This window comes from Protomyctophum parallelum, assembly GCF_964188405.1.
Source record: "Protomyctophum parallelum genome assembly, chromosome: 22".
NCBI classification, from domain to species: domain Eukaryota; kingdom Metazoa; phylum Chordata; class Actinopteri; order Myctophiformes; family Myctophidae; genus Protomyctophum; species Protomyctophum parallelum.
In genome coordinates this window covers 14490298-14513643 of record NC_139714.1, presented here as the reverse complement: position 1 = coordinate 14513643, position 23346 = coordinate 14490298, and the positions used below count along the sequence as shown (strand labels likewise).

Sequence of the window (23346 nt, the reverse complement as noted above, 5' to 3'; positions counted from 1 at the left end):
GACTGACAGTCGACGTCTAAGCCTTTTTAGTTTCTTCATTGATGAATGAATGTGAAAGAATGAAGATATTATTTATTTTTTATTATGCCACCCATGTGCATGTATGTGGTCATCCAACTCAGGTGAAAGCGCGAGTGTGTGTGTGTGTGTGCGTGCTTGCGTGTGAAGCTAAAAAGAAAAGAAAAAAGTGCAGCGAGATGCAGTATGTAGGCCCTAGGCAGTGAACAAAATTATCTAGAAAATGTATAAAATTGTCAATGGAAGTGAGATGGCTACTTAAAGGGAAACTTTACGTTCTGCTCCTAGGCATCATCATAGTTTATTTTCAGGCAGGGCGTTGCTGGGGTTAATGTCTGACCCCATTTACACTGTTCTGTAGACCAGTGGTTCCCAAACAGTCCCTTTATTTTAACATGATTTCGATTTTTGAGTGGCGTTAGCCCCTCCTATGTCCAGCTTTGAGGGGTTTGTAAAAACACAAACATTGTTTTGCTATCGTTTCCGACTCATTTTGAGACAGCACAAACATTGCGTAAACACAAACAATGATGACAAAAGTGAGGACGCAAATTGAGATTGGCCAGATGATGTATGATAAGAGCGCCCCTGACTTCACACAGGTGTGATTTTTCTTTTAGGAACTTGCAGCTGCAACCCATAAAACAATAGTTTTGGAACCCCTGGTCTATCCGTCCCAGTTTCCACTGTTCTACAGGGATATGGGCTTGTGGGAAATGCAGGGGAATTAACCACTTAAACCCCAGCATCTGTATTGTGGGGAAAGCTGAAAATAGCTTGTCGGTCGGCTATTTTCACCTAAAGCTTTCCCCCCACAACATAAAATACACTAGTATAGAGCCCTGTGGGACGCCAGTCGACCATATAGGGTATACGTACGTGGTAGACCCACCCCTTGAGCCAGAGGCATGTGAAAAGATGTAAATACTTGATTGAATCAATGCCATTTCATTCTAGGTGTTCAAGACTTCTAATATCTTCTTTCGTTGTGAATGTGAAAATGACTTAAATCAAAAACGTAACTTATGAAGTAAAAAATTAATAAAAATAGATATTTTTCATGTTTTTTTTGTCGTGCAGCAAAGAAATGTTTACCTTCAGTGTTTCTTTTTTTTTTCTTTCTCCAGAAACGAAGAGAAATACTTGGAATGGATAAATAAAAACAATCAATGTATAAATCAACAATGTTTCGGTAACTGCAATGACAATCTTTTTTCCTGCTTGTAGCTAAGAGTGCCCTTTTGAGGACTTTGAGATTGGTATGCTTAACGTCATATAGGTTCAAAATTCAAATCCTCACTTTCAATCTCATCTAAATCAATGGTTCTCAAACTTATTTTGAATTCCAAGTACCCCCATAAGTCTAAGAGCATAATAGAAGTGGGCCCATTTGGTTCCATTATAATACAGATATGGGACAAGGGTCCATTTGAATGACAATCTTTTAACATTTTTAACTAAAAATGTAGTTTCTCTCATTTTTTTAGATGTGGTTGTCGGCAGCCAAATAAATATAATTTCGGGGTCCTTAACCCAACCCAAGCAAGGGAACGACATGTTACGTTTTAACTTAAGCACTATAACCCCCTGTGCCAGGACGTAATTTTGCGTCTTAAAAAAAAGAAAAAAGAACCACTGATTTAAATCACATGAGGTTAAGTAAGGAGTAGTCCCAAATGTCTGCTGTTCCTCTATGGCACAGGAGATATGCCAGTGTTCATAAACAGATTGCAGTTGGTTCAAATCAACGTTTTTTTAAAAACATTTTAAAGGAGGACTTTTGGAAACGGAGACAGTCATGGCGGCAAGACTAACTGCTCAGGAGAGGAGAAAAACAGTTTTGTTTTTAATCTAAAATGAGTTAATAGCACAGGCACTCTTCACATACTAGAGCATGTCTGAAATAAATGTCAGAGCTGAAATCGACATGTAAATATGAAATAAATGCTTAAACATGTAGCCAGGTGTAATGTTAGAAACCACAGAAGTGAACCTTTCAAGCCTGTTTTCTGTATATCTCCAAAACTGGTGGGTCAAACCGAACAACCAATGTCAATTTGAAGCTTAGTTTCCCCGCTTTCATATGACATGAACAAATGTCATATGTATATATAGTATACAGTAAAATCAGGCTGCGGCCGGGTTCCTTTGAGGACAGCGCTTGCCCCAGCCGGCCCTTCCCGTTCGTAACGCCAACGTCCCATTAAGCATCATGACAGGACAACTCGGGGAGGCTTAAACACAACTTTATTGAAGATTGTGTATAAATACACATGCACATTGTCAAATGTAAACCCAAGTGAATTCAAGTGCAGCCAAACCTGGAAACCCCACTGTATGCCCCCCCCCCCCCCCCCCCCCCATCCATGTCATCATGCAAGGATGTCCAAAAAAAAAAGAAAAGACCCCACCTCCAGAAAAAAGAAACCCAAAACAAACGAATGCATCCTTTAAAAAAAGAAAATAAACACCACTTTCTCCTGGAAAAACCTCGACAGGCGTCAGTCAGCATTGCAAGACTTCCCAACCATAGTGTTGTTGTGTTTGTCGCCCCGCCCCCAGGGTCTTCAGCCTTTTGCGTCGAGGTCTTTAAATACGATTCATATATAGTTGTTTGTTTTTTTCAGAATTATTAAACGCTTACATATAAATAAATAAACTTTTATCAAATTGTGCACTCACAGAGTGAACTTTGTTATGTACAGTATATCGTATATAAGCCTATAATAAGTGGAGCGCTGCGTCTCGCTGGCGGAGAAGCGGCGTTCCATTCCACGGGCCCTCGCACCCGCCCACTCGTACCCACCCGAGAAGCGTTTTACAGCTGCTGTGCTGCAAGTCCCCCCACCCCACACACCCCCCCCCCTGTGGAAAAACATACTGACGCCTTGAGTAGAGTTTCAGTTCCAGGCAAGAGGGATGGACTAATGACAGCAAATAGTTGCCTTCCAACCACGATATCAAACCTCCCAAAAACCACTTAATCCCTATATACGGTTGACCGGAGTCCCTCAGGGCTCTATACTAGGGTACTTTTTCAGGTTTCTGAAATTGCAGGGATAGCTTTCGCGGGGCCATGTATTTCCTATTACAGTTTAACGTTAAAGGCAACAGACCCTGTCGGACCCCCCCCCACCCCCGAGACATTCAACCGAAGCAAAGAAACGTGAGCAAATAAAGGCAAAAAAACCCAAAACAAATCCCTTGATTTCAAGCTAAAGTGGCTACAATGTCAAGCAGGTTTACCCCCCCCCCAAAAAAAATAATGTACTGTGTGTGTATGTGTGCGCGCGCTCTTAAGTGACAGTTCTGTGCAAATGAATTAAAAAAAGGCAACCGTGCGGCAGATTAAGAGTTTAAGGCAGAGGTGATCCAACCCGAACGAAAACCACCCATGTTTCCTAATCTATAACAACAGCGCCCTCTACTGGGAACATGGCAAAGGAAAAGGATGGTGGGGTTGTTTAGGGGAGGCTCTCTTCATCTATGAAGGGTTAACCCAGAACGTACCATCAATTACCTGAAACCTTCTACAAGTTCTTTTATAGATTAGATAGTTTCTATAATAAACAGAACCAGGTACATAATTTCAAAACAAAGCTAAAAAATAGCCAGCCTACATGGTTGAGCTTGTAGATCTGCTATTTTAGAGTATGAATGATCGACATTAGAGACAGAAATGGAAGAAAAAAGATTTTTAAATGGACAGGAGAGAGAACGAGGTGAAGAGAGCAGGGGAGAGGGGGGGGAGAGTGTAGCGACAAAGAGGGCGAGAGACAGTGTGGTGAATGCAAAGAAGAGAGTGAGAAGGGCCATGGTAAAGCTATGAAGCTAAAGACCAATTTATACTAGCATGTTGAAAATAGCAGATATACACGCTAACAACGGGCCACACATGAGACGTTTGTGAGCTTTTCTATCTGCAATTTACTGCATGCAACACCAGCGTGCAACTAAGTATAAATGAGGCTTAAAGCTGCTATAAGCAATATGTCAACATTTTAATGACTTTAAAAAATATATATTCAGACAGCCAGCAATGGGTAGAACGCTCCCAAACAAATGTAGTCTCTGTGACACATCTAGGGGCCGCGATCTGCATTCAAAGATGTTCCTAGAAGCTTTGTCATTGGTCGAAGAAAAACACGGTCGCAATGACTAACCAATCAGGAAGCAGACAGGCAAATCAACCAATGACAAAGCTTCTAGGAAAATCTTTGAATGCAGATTGCGGCCCCTCCACAGAGACTACATTTTTTTGGGAGCGTTCTACCCATTGCTGGCTGTCTGAATACCAAAAAAAGAAAAGAAAAAAAAAAGGTCATAAAAATGTTGACATATTATTGCTTATAGCAGCTTTAAGAGGGTGGGTATAAGGACCAACCAGTTAGCAGGATCTGTCAGCTAGCAGGCCAACATACAAACACTTTGCTTTTTGCACACTACATGCCACCGGTATGAAACACGCCTTTTCTGCATGCATTTGGATGCTTCCAATTCCAATTCGTCCACTTTGATGACGTATGCATACATACGAAGCCCTACACACTAGCCGGTTAACTTGTCGATCAGACCAGAGAATAAAAAGCCTCGTCTCACGAGTCATAAAACAAGTGTCACCTCTCCCAGTGTCGGACGACAAAAACTGACAAAAGGTTTTTTAGCTGAAAATGCATAATTATTTTGTCAGCCCAAACACTGTCGCTGTTGGAAAGAACAAGCGAGACTTGATCTAATTCACCACATTGATGACATATCTAAAAGCAGCAATAGCAGCATTACAACAGCTACATTAATGTAGCCATTTTCTTTCAATTCCCCCACAACTAGTCAAAACATTTAGACTCCACAGCCTTCCTTAGCCTGGTTTATACTTAAGGTCCGTACACACGCAGGGAGCATTCATTTAGTACGAATAATTTACATTAATTAACTGTGTGTGATTAGTATATCCACACTGAACGCCAATATTGCACCAGCGATAAAGCTTCAATTTTGGATTAAGATATTTTTCACCGCAAATATAAAGCTTTTTTGTTCTTTCGTTTTTCACGTTATAAACTGAGAAAAATAATAGCCTCAGAGGGAAGATTTTTTTCTTTTTTTTTGTAAAACAACTTGTGGAACAACTGGCACTAATATGAAACAAAAATAAAATAACACAAGGGGAGGGTGGCGGGTTTTGGTGATTGTGCAACAGGAACAATTTTCTTTCAGCGCAAAAAAGGAAGAAAACTCCAACATCATTCAGTGTTTTTAAAATATCTACAAGGCCTAAAATATTAATAATAGCAATAAACAACGGTAAAATTATATGCAGATTTTTTTTGTTTTTCGTTTTTGTTTAAAAATATTGTGTACATTAAAAAAAAAGGAAAAGGAGGGGAAAAATTGTGAAATCTAAAGCGGAAGTCAACTTTAGAAACGGCACGCAGTGATGCAGACTAAGTAGTCCGCTTAAACCCCGTTAAGGTAGAGCACAGTCGCTCAAGGCTCTATACTGTACTAGTCTGTTTTCCGTTATCGTGGGGAAAGATTTTCCTGCGAATGCCTTCCTCCACAAATAAGGATGCTGGGGGTTCAAGTGGTTAAGCTCGGTTAAAAGGAGTAGTTCAACCATTTATTTTTCCATCAGTTACACACCCAATCAAGCCTTGAATTCACAGAGTTCTACATTTTTTTCTCCTTCACATTCCTAAAACAATAATTTGATGACCGGCAGACTCTATTAGAGTCTCCTACCGAAGACATTAGCATGACCCCCCGGACATCAAATTATTGGCTCAGGAATGTGACACGAACAAAAAAACAATCTCCATTTCACACCATCGGGTGTGAAATTGATAGAAAATAAGTCATTTTATTATTGGGGAACTACTCCTTTAAGCCTCGATATGCAACACTCTGGCACAGAATGTCCGCACACACACACGCACACACACACACACACACACACACACACGCACACACACACACACACAGTGATCAACCAACAGACTAGTAGATTGCTTGTCATTTTAGTACCCCCTGGCAAGGCATGTCCCTTGGCCCCCCCCCTAACAGTCACCTTGAGGCCCCTCACTCACTGTGGGGCCACTAACCTGGGGGGTTGGGCCTCGCCTTGTGTTCCATATGGCTTTTTTTTTGGATGGAAAGATCCAAGTCTCTCTTTCTCTCTCTCCATTTTAGGCCATTTTAGGCTCTTTTCGACTACCAAAAGGGTTCCATCGTAACCTGAAACCTTTCAGAACCCATGACAAGTTCTGTGAGGATTTGGTTTGGTTTCCATTATGATCAGAACCACCCCTGAAGGTACGCCATAAAAAGGCAAGCTTCTATTTCCGCCTATTTTAGAAAACATGTTTTAAATGATAAATTCTGAGAGTTCTGGGGGTTCCCAGAGAACTCTAAAGTACCAACAACCTCGTGAACACGGACCCCAAACATTCAAGGTTCTGATAATCTCGATCTGAAACCTCGGCCGCAGCGTCAAAACGGAAACAAATCACAGAACCAGTGAAATACGTTCACGGAGGTTAACCACACTTCTCTTTAGTTCCCGTAGTCGAAAAGAGCCGATTTATGTTTCGCTTCGTTTTGTTCTGAAAACCGCATGTTCGTCCGTCTCTCCTCAGTTGCTTTTCATAGCAACGTCTCGACTGGGTTCTTCCTCACCTTCCTCCTCCTCCTCCTCCTCCTCCCCTTCGTTGGCGTTTCTCCTCCTGTTCTCATTCAGGTCCTCCTCCTTGTCACTCTGGGCGCTGGCGGAGGAGGCGGAGGAGGCGGCGGCGCTCGGTGCTGCCGCACCGCAAGAGGAGGCGACGGTCGCCTCTGCCGCACCGGCCGCAGCCGAAGAGGAGGAGGAAGAAGAGGAGGCTCCGCCCTTCTTCTTCTTCTTCTTCTCCTCCCGTCTCTCCTCTCCTCCCTCCCGCTCCTCCCCCTCCCCCTCCGCCTCTTCTTCCTCCTCGTCCACCTCGTCATCCTCCTCTTCCTCTCGGTCCAGATCAAAGTATCCCGTTCCCTTCACCGTGTCCTGGCGCTGGTAGAACAGCACGTAGCCTGCTTTGGACTGCACGCACGCCCCCCACACACACACACAGTACATAAGTCATAGTTATGAATGAATGAATCGTTGATGTCAGGCTTTTTATGTTAAGTGTATGTTAACGCCCTACTTGATCATACTACACTGCTCTACAAAGCCAAAGTGCAGTAACTACGCAAATATTTTAACTGACAAAAGGGTTTAATAGTGTTTCAGTTGGTCAGCCAAATCGGGTATCGGCTTACAGTATGTGATACGTAGTGAGTGATTTTACACGAATCGGTTCCTGAGGTAATTGTTTATCCATTGTTTTTGACCATTGGGATACACCTAAGTCTCAGTCAGTGTCCCAAAACTTAGTTACTGCATTTTGGCTTTGTCACACAAAAGTATCAAAAGTAGATCTACAATACACCTATTACAGGCAGATAGGGGAAGTAAACCAGAGATAGCATGTCTTTATTATTATTTTTTGTCTTGGATAGAGCCTATACCCGAGACTTGAATTATAAATGTGAGTGTGGGTTAACAGCTCCAGCACCCTCTGTCAGGCTTCTTAAGGAACAACACCACTCACCACGATCTGATCGTCGCTGGCCGGCGACACACTGCTGTCATCAAAGTTGTACCACTTGCCATCCTCCTTGTTCTTGGCGTATGCCGTGTCTGTGGGGCACATGGTAATATCATCAGTGTTATGGACAGATAAGTTGCTAACAGGGGGGGTTCCCATTTGTACACTCTCAGAGTTAACACACCTATAAGGGTCCATTTGGAACTCCCTCAACGAACCCTGAGAGTCCCTGGACCCCACTTTCAGAACCACTGTCCTAGATTTATTTGAAAGTACACACTGGTATCGTATCGGTACTCTGTATAGCCTGAGACGCAAGTTATGGGTATCGGAATGGGGGGAAAATGGTATGTCTTACAGTGGCCTCCTCCCATTCCTCCGTAGTGGTTGGACACAGCAATGAGGTCGTAGTGACAGGGCCCAGCGTTGGGGTTGATCAGGAACTCAGACATGTCCAGATCTCTGTAGAGAGAGGCGCGCACACACACACACACACACACACACACACACACACACACACACACACACACGCACACGCACACGCACACGCACACGCACACGCACACGCACACGCACACGCACACGCGCACGCGCACGCACGGGGATGGATTAATCGTTGGAAAAGAGCTGCTATTCTCTCCACTGCTTCCATAAACAATAACCACGGGCACCCAACGCAGATGTCATGTGACGCCGTTTGGTCTGTTCGGCCGATGAGAACGTCAAGATTTCATGAAACCGTATTAAACTGTAACATATTTCAAAGAACATGGAAGCAAACGAATCAGGAATCAGTTAAGTAGAGAAAAAAAAATGCTCATATGAAACTCTATTCTGTGTGTGTTTGTGTGTGTGTGTGCGTGTGTGTGTGTGTGTGTGTGTGTGTGTGTGTGTGGATGTGTGTGTGTGGAACACAACCACCCTAAAGACTAAGCATTGTGTATATTCCTGCACTGTACCGGCATCGAGTGATCTTGGTACATAGACATTGATCTATTGAAGATTCTGACTTTCAAATCATTTTTGTTTTGATTGTATTGCTGTATTGTTCTTTCTGCTTTGGCAATGTAAACGTATGTTTTCTCATGCCAATAAAGCCCTTTGAATTGGAAATTGAATTGTGTGTGTGTGTGTGTGTGTGTGTGTGTGTGTGTGTGTGTGTGTGTGTGTGTGTGTGTGTGTGTGTACCTGAGGGGGAAGTCTACCAGGGAGTCCAGCTTGTCTCTCATGTAGCGGCTGTAGGAGAAGCGTTTCAGATGGACCACCAGCACCGGGGGCAGAGACCACAGGTCCAGTTTCTTGGAAGCCTGCTGGTGCTGCTTACAGTTTGGACAGTACCTGGAACACACACACACACACGGATGGGTATCGACTGGGTAACACAGTCTGTTCCATCTGCAGTGGGAGCGTGGGTCACTGAGATTCACCCAGAATAAAGACGTCTTAGTTCCTTTCTTGATCTGAATTATGACTTTACTACAGGTTTTTATTGATGAGCCGAGAGAATTCCGCACTCTGGGATTACTAGGCTCGGGCGATGATAATTACGCTTTATGTTGCGATGAAGCATGGGCGTGATGTCATGGTATTGCTGCAGTAACGGAGGAAGCCATATTGGACATTGTGGTGTGAGTGAGTCTCACCATGGGTCCTCCACGCCCAGCTTCTCCTTGGTGGTGAACAGTTCGATGCAGTCCTTGAGCTTAAAGAAGGCCTTCTTCTGGGGCTTGTACTCCATGCTCTCGTGTTTCTCAAAGTCCTGTGTAGTTGGCGGTGACAGGGAGAGAAGACACTGTGAGTCCGAGAAATGTTTGAGGGGAGCAATTCATTGGCTTAACAACGTTAAGGGATGAAAGCAAAACATTAAAAAGAATAATCCTAACACTAAATGCTAATATAACGCTAATATATAAGCCTGGTCATTTTTGCAAGGGGTAACGGAAAATATACACAATTTAGGAAATTGATCTTCCATTGAACCCGATCAATTACTTGATGGTGTGATGCCTGATGACATAATGTAATCACATTCCCAGCTATTTAAAAGCTGTTTGGCACCCTGTTTGGCACCCTGTTTATGTTCACATTAGCTTCTTTCATGCCACAGGTTGTTGGCAGGGCACTGATGGTGGTCAACTTTTCACAGAGACACATTCGTTCTGCTAGAATACAAGAATTTGTACTAAAGAAGTTTCTAGGTTCGTGACGTTACCTCCACGATACTCTCGTCAAAGTATTTCTTCTTGAACTCGGGCTCCCAGTCCAGGGAGAGGTAGGAGCGGTCTGTGAATACAACACAATCTGTCAATACACAAAGAGGAGTCATGTCATTCATTATCCATTCATCTGCTTGCTTGATTGAAATTTGATTGAATTTTTTAGTGTTTACTGTTTACATGCACAGTAATCATTTGATTAGACCTGGATTTAAAAAGGACAAAACCGCCATCATTACGCTATTGTATTTTCACATATGGTATCGTACAAACACATGGCGACCTTTTAAAATGTCTGGTTTGTTCATGTTTTTCTCCAATAGACCACTTATTTGTACATACTGTACACATTGAGGCTGTGTCTGGGCACGCACGTTACTTTATACAGAATCTTGTTAATTATTTAGAATTTTTATTGTTATTTTAAAAACATTTTAAAATGGTGAAAATAGCTTAGATGTGCTCTTCTATGATGAACTACGGCATTCATTTACAAAAACTGACTTCTATTCTATCAATTGTGACGTCTCCTAAGTTGTGATCTTGTATATCTGCTATTTTCAAATAGCCAGGCTTGAAGTGCTCATGTGACCTGGTTGCTTCTTTTGGGCTTGTTTTCATAGACCTCATAGACCTTAAGTTATTTCTCCAGCTAAATATGGCAACAGTGGTCTGTTGGGCGCTGTGCTCACCGCTGAGTCGGAGGTGTGCCTCGTCGAATCGGATCTGCCGGGTGTCCTCCTGGATGAGGGTGAAGTCCGTCTTGCCCATGTTGTTGAACTGGAATGTGAAGAGGCGTGTCTTGCCGTGGTTGGTGCCGCTGGCCGACTGGTCTTGGCGGTGGGAGGGGGTGGAGGGGGTGCCCCCCGACGTGGTGGTGGTGGTGGTGGAGGGGGTGGAGTTCTGGGGGTCCCCGCCCACCACTACCACGCCGTTCTCCAGCTCGTTGTCCCCGCCCACAGAGTCCTCCGATTGGCTGTTGTCGTTCTCCGAGGGCAGCTCCTGGTCCTGGCTCGATTCGTCGTCCTGCTCGTCTGTCTCCATCTCGCCTGGAAGACAAGAGACACGTCCTTAGATACCGCTGTCTTTATGGACACAGGGAGAACAGGGTAGGAGGGACAGACAGTAGGACAGCTGAGAGGGAGACAGTGTAGGAGGGACAGACAGTAGGACAGCTGAGAGGGAGACAGTGTAGGAGGGACAGACAGTAGGACAGCTGAGAGGGAGACAGTGTAGGAGGGACAGACAGTAGGACAGCTGAGAGGGAGACAGACAGTAGGACAGCTGAGAGGGAGACAGTGTAGGAGGGACAGACAGTAGGACAGCTGAGGGGGAGACAGTGTAGGAGAGACAGACAGTAGGACAGCTGAGAGGGAGACAGTGTAGGAGGGACAGACAGTAGGACAGCTGAGAGGGAGACAGTGTAGGAGGGACAGACAGTAGGACAGCTGAGGGGGAGACAGTGTAGGAGAGACAGACAGTAGGACAGCTGAGAGGGAGACAGTGTAGGAGGGACAGACAGTAGGACAGCTGAGAGGGAGACAGTGTAGGAGAGACAGACAGTAGGACAGCTGAGAGGGAGACAGTGTAGGAGGGACAGACAGTAGGACAGCTGAGAGGGAGACAGTGTAGAAGAGACAGACAGACAGTAGAACAGCTGAGAGGGAGACAGTGTAGGAGGGACAGACAGTAGGACAGCTGAGAGGGAGACAGTGTAGGAGAGACAGACATTAGGAACCAATTTAGGAGATTTGGTGATGCTTTCGTGATATTGTCTCAATCAACTTTGTTCTGTTTGTTTACATACTAAAAGAGTGACTTTGAGAGCTGTTTCAGCATACAAAGTAAGTCAATGAGTTGCATATTTTGAATGATCAATTTCTAATCACTGAAGCATATTTGTATTTCTTGTCGACATTTGGAGTCACATCATGGCAAGGTAACTCCACAACCCAAACCTCTACCAAAGAGGTCTTACCCTTTAAGAGACAGAATGCTATATTTCTAATAAATATTAGCTTTTTTTAATGCAATCATTAACAACCTGAGCGGCAAGGACGGAGTTCTCCGTTCAATCAATTAGTAACGCCCAGCACTCAGGACGGAGATTGATAAAAAGGACAGAGATTATTGATATCAAAACCGATTGCATCACTCTGCACAACATTCAATGTTATTTTCCGGTGGGACGTCATCGAAAATGTTCCCCCCCATTTTAGCCGAGACAGACAATTTTAAAAAGTGAATAACTCTTGAACTAAATCATTCCGTCCAATTCTAAGAAAAGATTATGTGTTAGACGGCCCATTGCGGTCCCGTCGCTAGTCGCGTTAGAATTAATAATCATACCTCCCGTTGTTGTCGATCGCATCGAGTGTTTTGGATACATCAAGCTACTTCAGCCACATCCGGGATAGCATCCGGTCCGTCGCTAAATGTGCACCGCTGCTTTAAAATCGCTGGGCGCTCGGATTTAATGGATTAAATAACCCCGGGCGTTCGGGGTGTTAAACTGGGTTTTGGTCGTGAAATGTGCCTGGTAATTAAATACCAATATATTTAGTAAATAGGCATGGGCCATTCAAGTGTATGTTTGTGTGTGTGCGCGTGAGTACGTGTGTACTCACTAGGTGAGCCCTCCTCCAGCACACCATTGGTAGTGTTACCGTTGACAGCGTGTTGTTTGGAGGTGGGCGTCTCCTCACACTCCTCAGACTCCACCTCCTCCACAGAGGAGCGCACGAACCGGCTGCAAAACATCAAACACCTCACGTCAATGTACAATGTAAGCATTTAGCACCTTTAGACCTTCATCTAGAGTGACTTTACAATAAGCAAGGTTAACACATACTGTACATTAAATGCAGATACAGTGTTAGCGGCAGATTTGGTCTGGCACCGCTCAGTTGTGATTGCAGAGAGACAGTGTAGCGCCTCAGTAATCTAGGAGTTACTATCTTTGAGTGATAGGAACTTTTTTGATTGTTTGTTTTTGCGTCAACCACTTGAACCCTAGAGTCCTTATTCTGTTGGGAGCATTAGCCAGAAATAGTGTCTCTAAGTTTTCTGAAAAACCTCACAAAAATATATAACAATAATATGTTACTATATATTGTCTGTCGGGTGGAAACCTCATATGTCCAAATCTGTAACTGAAGTGAGTGGTGCTGTACTGTACTGTACTTGTGCTGTACTTTTACTGTAATTCCTCCCTGGCCTGTGTGTGTCTGTGTGTTAGGCTGTGCAACAGTGACACTTGGTGGTGAACAAATGCTATAACGCTATTTTCATGCTTGGACACAGACAGGGGCACAAGGACAGACGGACCACGGGACACAGCCTCCAAAAGCAAAGGTAGCAAATCTACAAGCTCGAAACGTGCCAATTCACGTCACATTCCAAGCTTGTAGATCTGCGACTTCTGATGGTTTTGTGTGACACTGTGGTATGACCAAGTAGGGACGTCGATTCACGGAAAACCACAAAAAGTTAGAATATGGTTTCTGCCCAACAACAGCGATGCATAGCCCATTCTGACCTGAGATCAGATTCATACGAGGATTCCACTGGACACACACTGGTCTGATTAACCCATTCTGACCTGAGATCGGATTCTAAAAATGTCAGTCGTTCTTCGATTTTTCAAAAAATAGCAGACCTACAAGCTCGTATCGCGCCACTCGGTGGCGCGATATGAGCTTGTAGATCTGCTATTTTTAAATAGCTGAAGCATAACATGATGCCGACACCAAAATGGGTGCCCGGTCAGAATGGGATAGCAACAACTCAAATAACACGGAGGCATTCCCAGCTTGAAAGGTATAGCAGCGTAGTAACGTACGTCTGTAACAGGTCTAAATGGGTTAATAAATCCATAACCAATAAAAGAGCGCGGGGGGGTCTTCTCACCAGAGGCGCAGCAGCAGCATGTTGTACAGCTTGTCCTCGCTGAGGGTTCGGGGCACGGTGACCAGGAAGGGCTGTCCGAACAGAGGCGTGCTGGTGTGGTTGTAGCCAGACTGCTTGTACTTCTCCCTCATGTGCACCGGGATCACCACGTGTTCCGAGTCCTCCTGTCGGTTCACCGACACCTCAAACCTGGGGACGGACGGTGAAGAAGAGAGACCCACTGGTTAGACCAGCGCTGCCCAAAACCTTTGTGTCAAGGACACACAAATGAACCCATTCTGACCTGAGATCAGATTCTAAAATAATTTGTATTGTTCAGTCATGTGTCTCACACCTTCCTGACAATATAACCTAGATTCTCTGTTGGGTTCAGGTCAGGCCAGGTGGCTGGTCAGTTAAGCACAGTAATACCATGGTCAGTACGTACACCAGTTCTCTCTCTCTCTGAGATGGAGGTTCTGGCTCTTTGCATACAATAAACTCACGTGGACCAACATCTGTAAACGCACTGGACAAACTTGATCTCAAAGCACTGCTACCGCAAGCTCGCATACTACCACGCCCTGGAAACCCCCAAGTCAAACACCAAATGTCTTGATAGGAGCTTTCTCCACTCTGCTACAACAACATGGAACCTTCCTCCTGTGGTCGTTGGAGACATTACATCAAGTAGCGTTCATTCTAGGGCTGGGGCGGTATGGGATTTTTATTACCGCGGTTATTGCCGGCCCCCATACCGCCGGTATGGCGGTTATGGGGGGGAATAATAAGAGGGCTAATAAAAGTTACAGGTATGGTGTGTGCGATATTAATTGTGAGATAACCATAATGACGGTAATCATTAAAGGACCACTTTTGAACCTATCTTCATATAATAGGTCCTCACTAATAATCATGATAAAATGGCACGTTTTTTTCTACTCAGTCTGTGTCACATAGGAGGCCTAATCTAATTGAATACCCCTGCCATAAAGCATTACACTTGTTTACAAGAGGGTCCACCATTTTCAATTCATCATATCATTTTGTACACTATGCACTTCTATAAAGCCAAAAACAGGAAATCATCATAAAGGAGGTAAAAAGGGGGAAAACGTATACAGTGAGGGGGGAAAGGGGTGGGTGGAGTCAAGGGATTTACATCTTAATGACAGTTGGTAGGGCGTTCCACATTTTTGTGGCATAGGAGTGAAATGAATTTAGGTGGACCCTCTTGTAAACAAGTGTCCACTCACAGTTAACAGTCTTTGTATTGAGTTGTGCTTGAAATGTAGTGTAATTCTGCAAACTGTTAATAAATATTTTAATCAATCAATCAATCAATCAATCAATCCTTGTTTGTGCCGAATCTGGGTTGCACATGGTTTTTTGAACTCCCTCTGGTGTTGTTGTGTTGCTGGCATGATTAGACTGACTGAGCGTCACTGTTTTTTATGATACACTTTTCATTTCATAAAAATAAAAAATAAACATTTCATAAAAATAAAAAATAAAAGAAGTCTGAACTAGAAAAAGTGCCCTTCTGGGCACAGGTCTCCACCAGGTTATCCACAGATCCGTGCAGTTAGAGGTAAAAACACTTTTCGGCCAGTTATAGCGCCACCTTGAGGCTGAGTTGAAATTGTTCATGTGGCATTTCGTCCTCGGCCTAGTGGGAATGTGCGTGCACAATTTCACGGAAATCACGCGATGTGTTCATGATTTGCAGCATTTTGTTTGAAACTGAGCACTCCTGTGAACTTTGGAAGCCAATCTTAACCAATCAGGATGGAGTCTGAGAAATCTGAAAGACCCGTTTCGTTGAATGGCTCTAGAGAGACTGTGTACTAATTTGCGTGATGTTTGGACAAAATCTGTAGGTGTACTGTGAAAAAACTTGTTTTGCACAAAGCGGCCTCCTGGTGGCGCTATAACAGGCCGTTCTGGAAAGTTTGGGGCAGAGGTTCATGGTTGGCATCCAGGGAGTGTGTGTGCAAAATTTGGCATCGACCGGGTTAACGGTGGCCGAGATTAGCTGTTCACGGACGGACACACGGACGGACACACGGACGGACGGACACACGGACGAAGTGCAAAACATACTCTCCCCACATGCCTTCGGCCTGGTGGAGACAACAAACACCTCCTCAGTATGACTGTAATCTCACAAAGCTCATGGACATTTAATCATCCAACATTTAGTTTATATATAAACTGACTGAGTAGGTTATTTTACCAGCTGCTATGCAAAAGGCAGGGCTGAGTCTATAATCGAATAAGCTAGTGCACTAGTGCAGCTGTTTTTTTCATTGGCAGCCTCGTCTCTAGGCAACCACACACATTTTGCTCTCAGCCAATGGGATATAGCATTGCAGCCAATGGGATAGCAACAACCTAACCTGCTGTCCTGTTCCTGCTGTGCACGCCAACTATTATTGCACTCCAACACCACAGGATTGCACCATTTGTGTGCAGGAGCAGACACATGTGTGTGTGACTGTGTGTGTGTGTGTGTGTCTCCATATTTCCACGTGCTGTGCGTGTGTGTGTGCTTGCGTGTGAGTCAAAAACACAATAATAAAATAAAATGGACAGCTGACAGAAGTGTGACAGGCCCACTCACACATAGATGTCGTCGCGCTCCATGATGCTGCTCAGGTTCTCGTTGGTCTGAAAGATGCGGTGGAAGCGATGGTTGTAGATGTCCGTCACGATCATCTGGACAGCAGAGGGAGAAGACCATCACATATACAGTACAGGCTCATACATACTGGACAGCAGAGGGAGAAGACCATCACATACAGTACAGGCTCATACATACTCCACTTATCACCTTCACCTATAGAGCACCGAAGTCTGACGTCAATATTGGTAGAGGGCGCTAAGTCCAAGTCCACGGGTTCATGTACTTTTTATTGTCTCCACCAGGCCGAAAGCATGGGAGAGATTATGTTTTGCAGTCCATCCGCGCGCGCACACGTGTGTGTGTGTGTCCGTCTGTGTACAGCTAATCTCCGGCACCGTTAATAAAATCCCGGTCGATGCCAGATTTTGCACACACACTACCTGGATGCCAACGATGAATCTTGCCCCAAATTTCCCAGAACGGCCTGTTATAGCGCCACCAGAAGGCCGACTTTTGAAAAACTTATTTTTTTATATTACTCCCCCAGAAGTACACAATGCAGCCACCAGATGGTGTTGCCGGCGGCGAATGAGTTAATCTGCAACACAATCGTATAATATGTAGTGTCAGCTTGGGCTGAAAAACCATTTTAAGAGCCCTGCATTAGACGTAAGCATGTAAATGTACTGTCTGCAACAGCAGAACTAAGGATTATCCACTGATTAAAGTATCAGTGGACCATGGGTGGATTCAGGATGTGCACACTGTCCAGGACAATGTGCTCTGGGAGACAATGCTTTGGCTGTAGTTCAGCCCTGGGGAGGATCTTGGTGATGTCATTGGGAGAGACATACGGATGATAACCCAGGCTCCATGCATCCATCTAAGAAGGTCTCTGTAGAACCCCAGTGGTATAGTTCCATGTTCAACCAACATTTATCTTATTTATTGCTAAGATTAGGTACATGTGAAGCACTTCGGTTACATCATGCAGACATGGACTGTATGCGTCTCCTTCTCTATTCCCTTGTCTTTATGCTCTTCCTTAAGGACAATGGATGAGCCTTTTGGACAATTAAAAATATCACCCACCACGTGTAATGTGATGTGACTATGTGATTCTGATTCTACTTTGATAGTATTTGATGTAAATTGTGTTTTTAACAATTTGTGTCATTTGTCATTTGTGTTTGTCAATGTCTGCCGATTTGAGTAGTGGAAATAAGTCTATGGCTTTTAAAACAATAGAGGAAGGGGCGTAAAATTTAATTACTTTAATCATGTCTACAACACTTGAAAAAAACAACATGTTTCGACTAGAACTGGTCTTCATCAAGGCTGATACATTTGATTTTGTGGACATGATTAAAGTACTTTGATTTTACCAGGCGTAAAATCCTCCTATTGTTTAAGTTTTGGTTTCTGTTGATCCTAAAAGTAAAAATCGACGTTTTTAACTGAACACCTGGTTGATCTGTCTAAGTGTGCTGTTTTAATTTACTCCATTATCTTTTTGACCGTCCATGTACATGTATGTTGGTTGCAAGCAATTAAATAAACAGAAGCCACCTCTATTTTCATGCAGAGAGGAAGACAGTACAAATCTCTTTAACCACTTAAGACCGATATCGCCGTTTAAACTTCTTATCTCCATATTTATACTATGCTTTGCTCTTTTTTTTATTTGAATCATTAGCAGTAACGGTTTTGGATATACTTGGGAGACCCCCAGGGCTCTATAGCAGATCTGCTACTATTTCCCTCTACACCAAACAACCTCGCCGAAAATAGCCGGCCTACAAGCTTGCAACACAATGTGTTTGTGAGCCTTGTAGATCTGGTATTTTCCGCTATGTTCGGCACCAAAAACAGGGCCGCTAGTGTGGTCCACACGTACCCCCGGCATCCCTACTTTTGGCAGGTTCTCAAAAAAGATGAACCTTGTACGAGCGAGGAAAGTGTTAAAACATCCACACGGAAAGCTGCTGACAGCTGGGAAAGGGAATAGGCTGTCTTGCTCAGCAGTACAACCATGTGACAGCTAATAGGAATGCAGCAGAGATATCGACTCAAAGTGTCTCATTTAATTGTCTTTCATTTTTTACCTTCTCAGCAGAGCAGAGTGAGGTACACAGGGTCTGTTCAGGTAGCTCTCCACCAAACGGACTACTACAGACTGGCAGTCCGACGACGGATAATGTCGGCTTTTCAGGTGTTCTTAGTTCTGGTCACCACACACTATTGCTAACGCAAACTGTCGGCCGACGGCACATTGTTGTGCGCATGCTTCCGAGGAATCAGTCCATACGAGAAGCTGAGGCAACATCGACCAAAACAAAAACACAGAGCATTTTTGCGCTAGTCGTATTCACAGTACTGCTTTGGAGTTGATTGGTATATAGGAATTGAGAGTTGAGAATATGATATCTAGTTCAAATGTCCGGGCAATGGATCATCTAGGCTTGCTCCTGCCCTGTACCAGAAGCAGACAAGAGGTCTTTCTCTACGGAGTACCTCAATCCCTCCTCTCCACCACCCCTGTAGTTGTCGGTAGCCGACCGAGCAGGTTTGGTCGGCTTCCGCCGCTTCTCTACAACTTACGACCCGAACTGGTGCACGCCGTCCATTTCACAGACACAGATTTTCGGCCAAAGATGCTTTCCAACGATTGTGGAGTGCTACCTTTACCTTCTCAGCAGCCACCCCAGACAGAGAACAGAGTAAGGTACACACACACACACACACACACACGTCTCTTACCTTCTCAGCAGCCACCTCAGACAGAACAGAGAGCGAGGTACACAGGTCTGAGATGTAGCCCACCTTGGGCACCGTCAGCTTGTACTGAAACACAACACACACACACACAGGCACACACACTTTAGCTTAAAGGGGAGTAAAGGAGGCATGATCGAAGAGGCTACACACACTTTAGCCCAAGTTATTTTTAAGTACACAGAGAAAAAGGGGTCCAGGGACAACCTACCTGCGTGGGTTTAACGAGGGGGTCCAGGCGCACCAGGTAGACCTCCAGCGTGCGCTCTTTCTTCATGGGCAGCGGCAGGGTGAGGTAGCAGAAAGGGTCAAAGGTCACGGACACCTTGGCGCAGACGGGACAGACCAGCGTGGACTTGAAGAGGCCGTGGAAGATGTCCACGATGATGGAGTTGTTGCGCTTCAGGTGATTCTGCCACGCCTCCTCCGCCACCACCTGGGGAGGAGCAGAGCCATAGAGGAGGACAGAGTTACGACGACTCCGTTCACTTCATGGGGCCAGTCTTAAACATATAGACTTCTATACAAAGGCCTGAAACCAGAGGTTTACGGAATGCATTGGAGTCTATAGGCACGAGCGAGTTATATGAACCACGTGACCGACTGTTCTGCCCCCTCAACTCTGTCTTACTCTATGGCTCTGGGGAGGAGGACGAGGAACAGCCACGCCCGTGTAAAGTCGGTGGACTGGAAACGTTTTTTTACTTAAAGGACCACTTCACCACTTTTCAACCTATCTTCATATAATAGGTCCTCACTAATAATCATGAAAAAATGGTGCAAAAAGTCTGTGTCTCATAGGAGGGCTGTGGGCAGTTCAGAAACCGTCTTCCAGTGACATCATCGATGGGGAATACAAGCTAATAGAAACTGCAGGCTTTCTAGTCCTGAAAAGTTGCAATGCAAAAATGGAATGCGAAATCTAATCTGCCTAATGATGTCACTGGAAGACGGTTTCCCACAGCGCTCTTATGAGACACAGACTGAGTAGAAAAAAATTGTGCCATTTTATCATGATTATTAGTGAGGACCTATTATATGAAGATAGGTTGTAAAGTGGTGAAGTGGTCCTTTAAGTAAAAGTATCAATACTGCGACGTCAAACTACTCAGTAAAAGTCCGGAATTCAACATGGAATTCAAATGGCCGAAACGTATATATAGGGCTGAAGTGGTTACTATTTAAGATGACGCATTTTTATTCAAAAGACATAAAGATTTGCTGTCAAAATTAACACTGCACCACAAAAAAAAGAAGAAGAACAGAACACCCACCTTGTCAGGCCTGCCGTCTGCGTCAGTCAGCTGGATGTAGGGTTTCTGGCGGATCCGGTTCAGGTCTTCATGCAGACCGTCTAGGAGGAAGGCCAACAGCTCGTGAGAGTCCTGCTGCTGGTAGCCTGAGAACTGTGGGGCGAAGCGGCCCACCTGGGTCTGCGCACACACACACACACACACACACACACACACACACACACACACACACACACACACACACACACACACACACACACACACACACACACACACACACACACACACACACACACACACACACACACACACACACACACACACACACACAGTCCTTTAAAACCGCCATAAAATAGCACCTGTCTGTGGTTGATTGCAATGGTCTCTATGCACACACGCCATTTTGGAATGAACTTGGGCCCCTACTTTTTCCTTCACAGGTGCTACCGCTGAAGGCTCTGTTCCATTCTGGTCAAACAGAGTCAGGGTGCTGCTATTGTGCATGTTGGCTCACTGAAAACACTCTACCGGTACCCCCAGTGGGTCTAGTGTAGCAAAGTGTCCTTGAGTGGGTTCCCCTTACGTGTGTGTGCAACTCTGAGTGTACAAATGTACACTCAAAATGTTCCATTGAATTTAAAAAGTTTGAGAACCACTGCACAATAAACAGAACAGAGCCTTAATTAGAATCATCGGTATTCGGTAACACCTGTGAAGGACGTAGGGAAGCGGCCCGGAACTAGGAAGTTATTCTGTCTTCCCCCCCCCCCCCCCCACAGTTTATCTGTAAATGTACTTTTACTTATTGATGATCTCTTGTATAGTATTGTATATATTTTATTGTCTTGATGAATTGAATACACAGGACCACAATGGAAACAAGTCATACACCTGTGACTGTCTGGCGCACACACCTGCTAGCAATTGAAGCTCAAAACGAGATTGCATACCAACAGAAGACTATTGGTAAAATATTGTGGGGGCGCTACCCAATACCCATACGGTTAGCTGTGTTGCTCATTCCATAACAACAATAAATATTTTATTTATGAAACGACAGTCTAAGAAGTTCTCCATATTGTTTTGAGAGATCACACAAACTATACAAGACAGCCCATTACTTTAACAATGACAGACAATACACAGGTATATATTTAGCTGATCTCGTACGGTTCCAGAAACAGAAGAGCGGCATGGTATTCTACAGTTACATTATAAGAATGAGGCTCTGTCAGTATCCCTCTCCTTCCTGGCAGATTGTTTTCAAGGACACACACGGCTCACTAGAAGAGCAGGATTGAGACTGGGGACAAATACACACATGCCAATTTGGGGGGTACTTGACTTGAAAACATAATAATAATACATTTTATTTATAACACACTTTACATTTGAAACAAATCTCAAAGTGCTACAAAGCAGAAATATTAAAAGGGAAAAAAAGGGAATAAAAAAATCACACACGTGTGAACCGAGTGGTGCAATATGTAAAGCACTTTGCGCTGCATTTTATGACATGAAAGATGCTATATAAATAAAGTTTATTATTATATAATAAACTAGGGAGATAATTCAAACCCGACAGGGTGTTAATCACACTGATCTTATCTGGTTGTTGGGTACCGTTTCATTAGCACTGAGCTGAGCACTGACTGCACTGCTGCCTGCTGTCACCGCACAGTCAAACACAGGAGGAGAGGAGAGGAGGCCATAGAGAGTAATACAAGGAGGGGCGGAGACCTGTCTGTCGCCTCGCCTGTGTAGGACCTAATCTAAATAAAGTGTAAAGTAAATAAAAAATAAAGTGTGGGCAAATATCGACTCGGGATAGGTATTATTACTGTAGTATAGATGATACTCGGGGACACTTTTTCTTTTTAAAGAAAACTTGTTTTTTTTTACACCAGTGTCCGTGTCTGTGCGCGACGGATTTCAGTTGTGCGCGAGAGCATTTGGCCATGTGCGCGCGCGCACGGGCGCACGTTAGGGGGAACATTGGCGATAGCTAATGGTAAGCATTTATTTTGTAGATCGTCACAAATTTCACATGTTACCTTGAAGGGTCTGGGGGGATGACGTAGCTGTATTTACCTTGAAAGGTCTGGGGGTGACGTAGCTGTATTTCCCCGACCACACCTGCTTGGTGAGCTCAGCGTAGGCCCTGGCGATCTCTCCCTTCATGCCCAGAGGGTTGTCCTCGTTCATCTCCTCCACATATTTGTCTTTGAGGAAGAACTCAATCAGCGGAGGGATGTTACTGAGACACTGTGGGAAAAGACACAGAAATGAAACGTGAGGAGGGATGTTACTGAGACACTGTGTGATCGATATACTCTACATCGAGTATATCGTCTATAGTAGTCGTCCGTGAACCTTGAACGATCCATTTCCACACTCGCAAGTGTTCCAAATTAATTCTCGGTACATTTCCGGGCCTGCCACGCATCAGGACAACAATTCACGGTCTTGGCCAGCAACGCTATTAATAATGATAATCCTGTTAATGCACAAGGAGCAGAAATCCCTATCTTTACCCGCTAGCTCAACACTGTCAACTAATACTGTGGCTATAGGAAACTGCAAAGTCAATCCCTGCAGTGGTGTTAATGAATAATTCAAATAAAATTTGTGCATACCTAAGTTGGAGGCACTGCAGTTGAGAGTGTTAGAACGTTTCTTTGAACTCTCTCCTTCAGATAGATGGTGTCTTTTTTTGCATAATATACCCTACTTAGTCATACTCATACAAGAGGGTTGCATAAAAGTAGCCGATCTACAAGCTTAATCTTTAAACAAATAGAGTGTAAAATATTAAATATGGCTTATTTTGCCCATCGTTTCACTTCATGCCACACTATGAGCTATTCGATCTGCTATTATTTTTTATATTTCTCAAATCTTTGCTTCTGGGAGTCCCTGAAACAGACTATTTTAAGATGGGGGGGGGTTGA

General features: G+C 44.3%; 1 protein-coding gene across 6 annotated transcripts in view; it reads right to left on the bottom strand.

The window, feature by feature from the left end:
• Nucleotides 1-5259: 5259 nt before the first annotated feature.
• The window catches only part of usp15 (ubiquitin specific peptidase 15), a 54658-nt gene continuing 36571 nt past the window's right edge, over nucleotides 5260-23346 (bottom strand). For 4 of the 6 annotated variants that reach the window (XM_083757827.1, XM_083757829.1, XM_083757831.1 and 1 more), the window contains 14 exons: nucleotides 22487-22660; nucleotides 20417-20575; nucleotides 19354-19578; nucleotides 19128-19211; nucleotides 16365-16459; nucleotides 13763-13951; nucleotides 12481-12602; nucleotides 10546-10902; nucleotides 9850-9938; nucleotides 9281-9396; nucleotides 8826-8975; nucleotides 7996-8099; nucleotides 7641-7729; nucleotides 5260-7087 (listed from right to left, as the gene is read on the bottom strand). In XM_083757827.1, the coding sequence (XP_083613953.1) occupies nucleotides 6650-7087; nucleotides 7641-7729; nucleotides 7996-8099; nucleotides 8826-8975; nucleotides 9281-9396; nucleotides 9850-9938; nucleotides 10546-10902; nucleotides 12481-12602; nucleotides 13763-13951; nucleotides 16365-16459; nucleotides 19128-19211; nucleotides 19354-19578; nucleotides 20417-20575; nucleotides 22487-22660 (2391 nt within the window). In that variant the 3' untranslated portion in view covers nucleotides 5260-6649. The remainder of the gene's footprint in view (nucleotides 7088-7640; nucleotides 7730-7995; nucleotides 8100-8825; nucleotides 8976-9280; nucleotides 9397-9849; nucleotides 9939-10545; nucleotides 10903-12480; nucleotides 12603-13762; nucleotides 13952-16364; nucleotides 16460-19127; nucleotides 19212-19353; nucleotides 19579-20416; nucleotides 20576-22486; nucleotides 22661-23346) is intronic. The other 2 variants (XM_083757828.1, XM_083757832.1) reach the window with 1 other exon arrangement.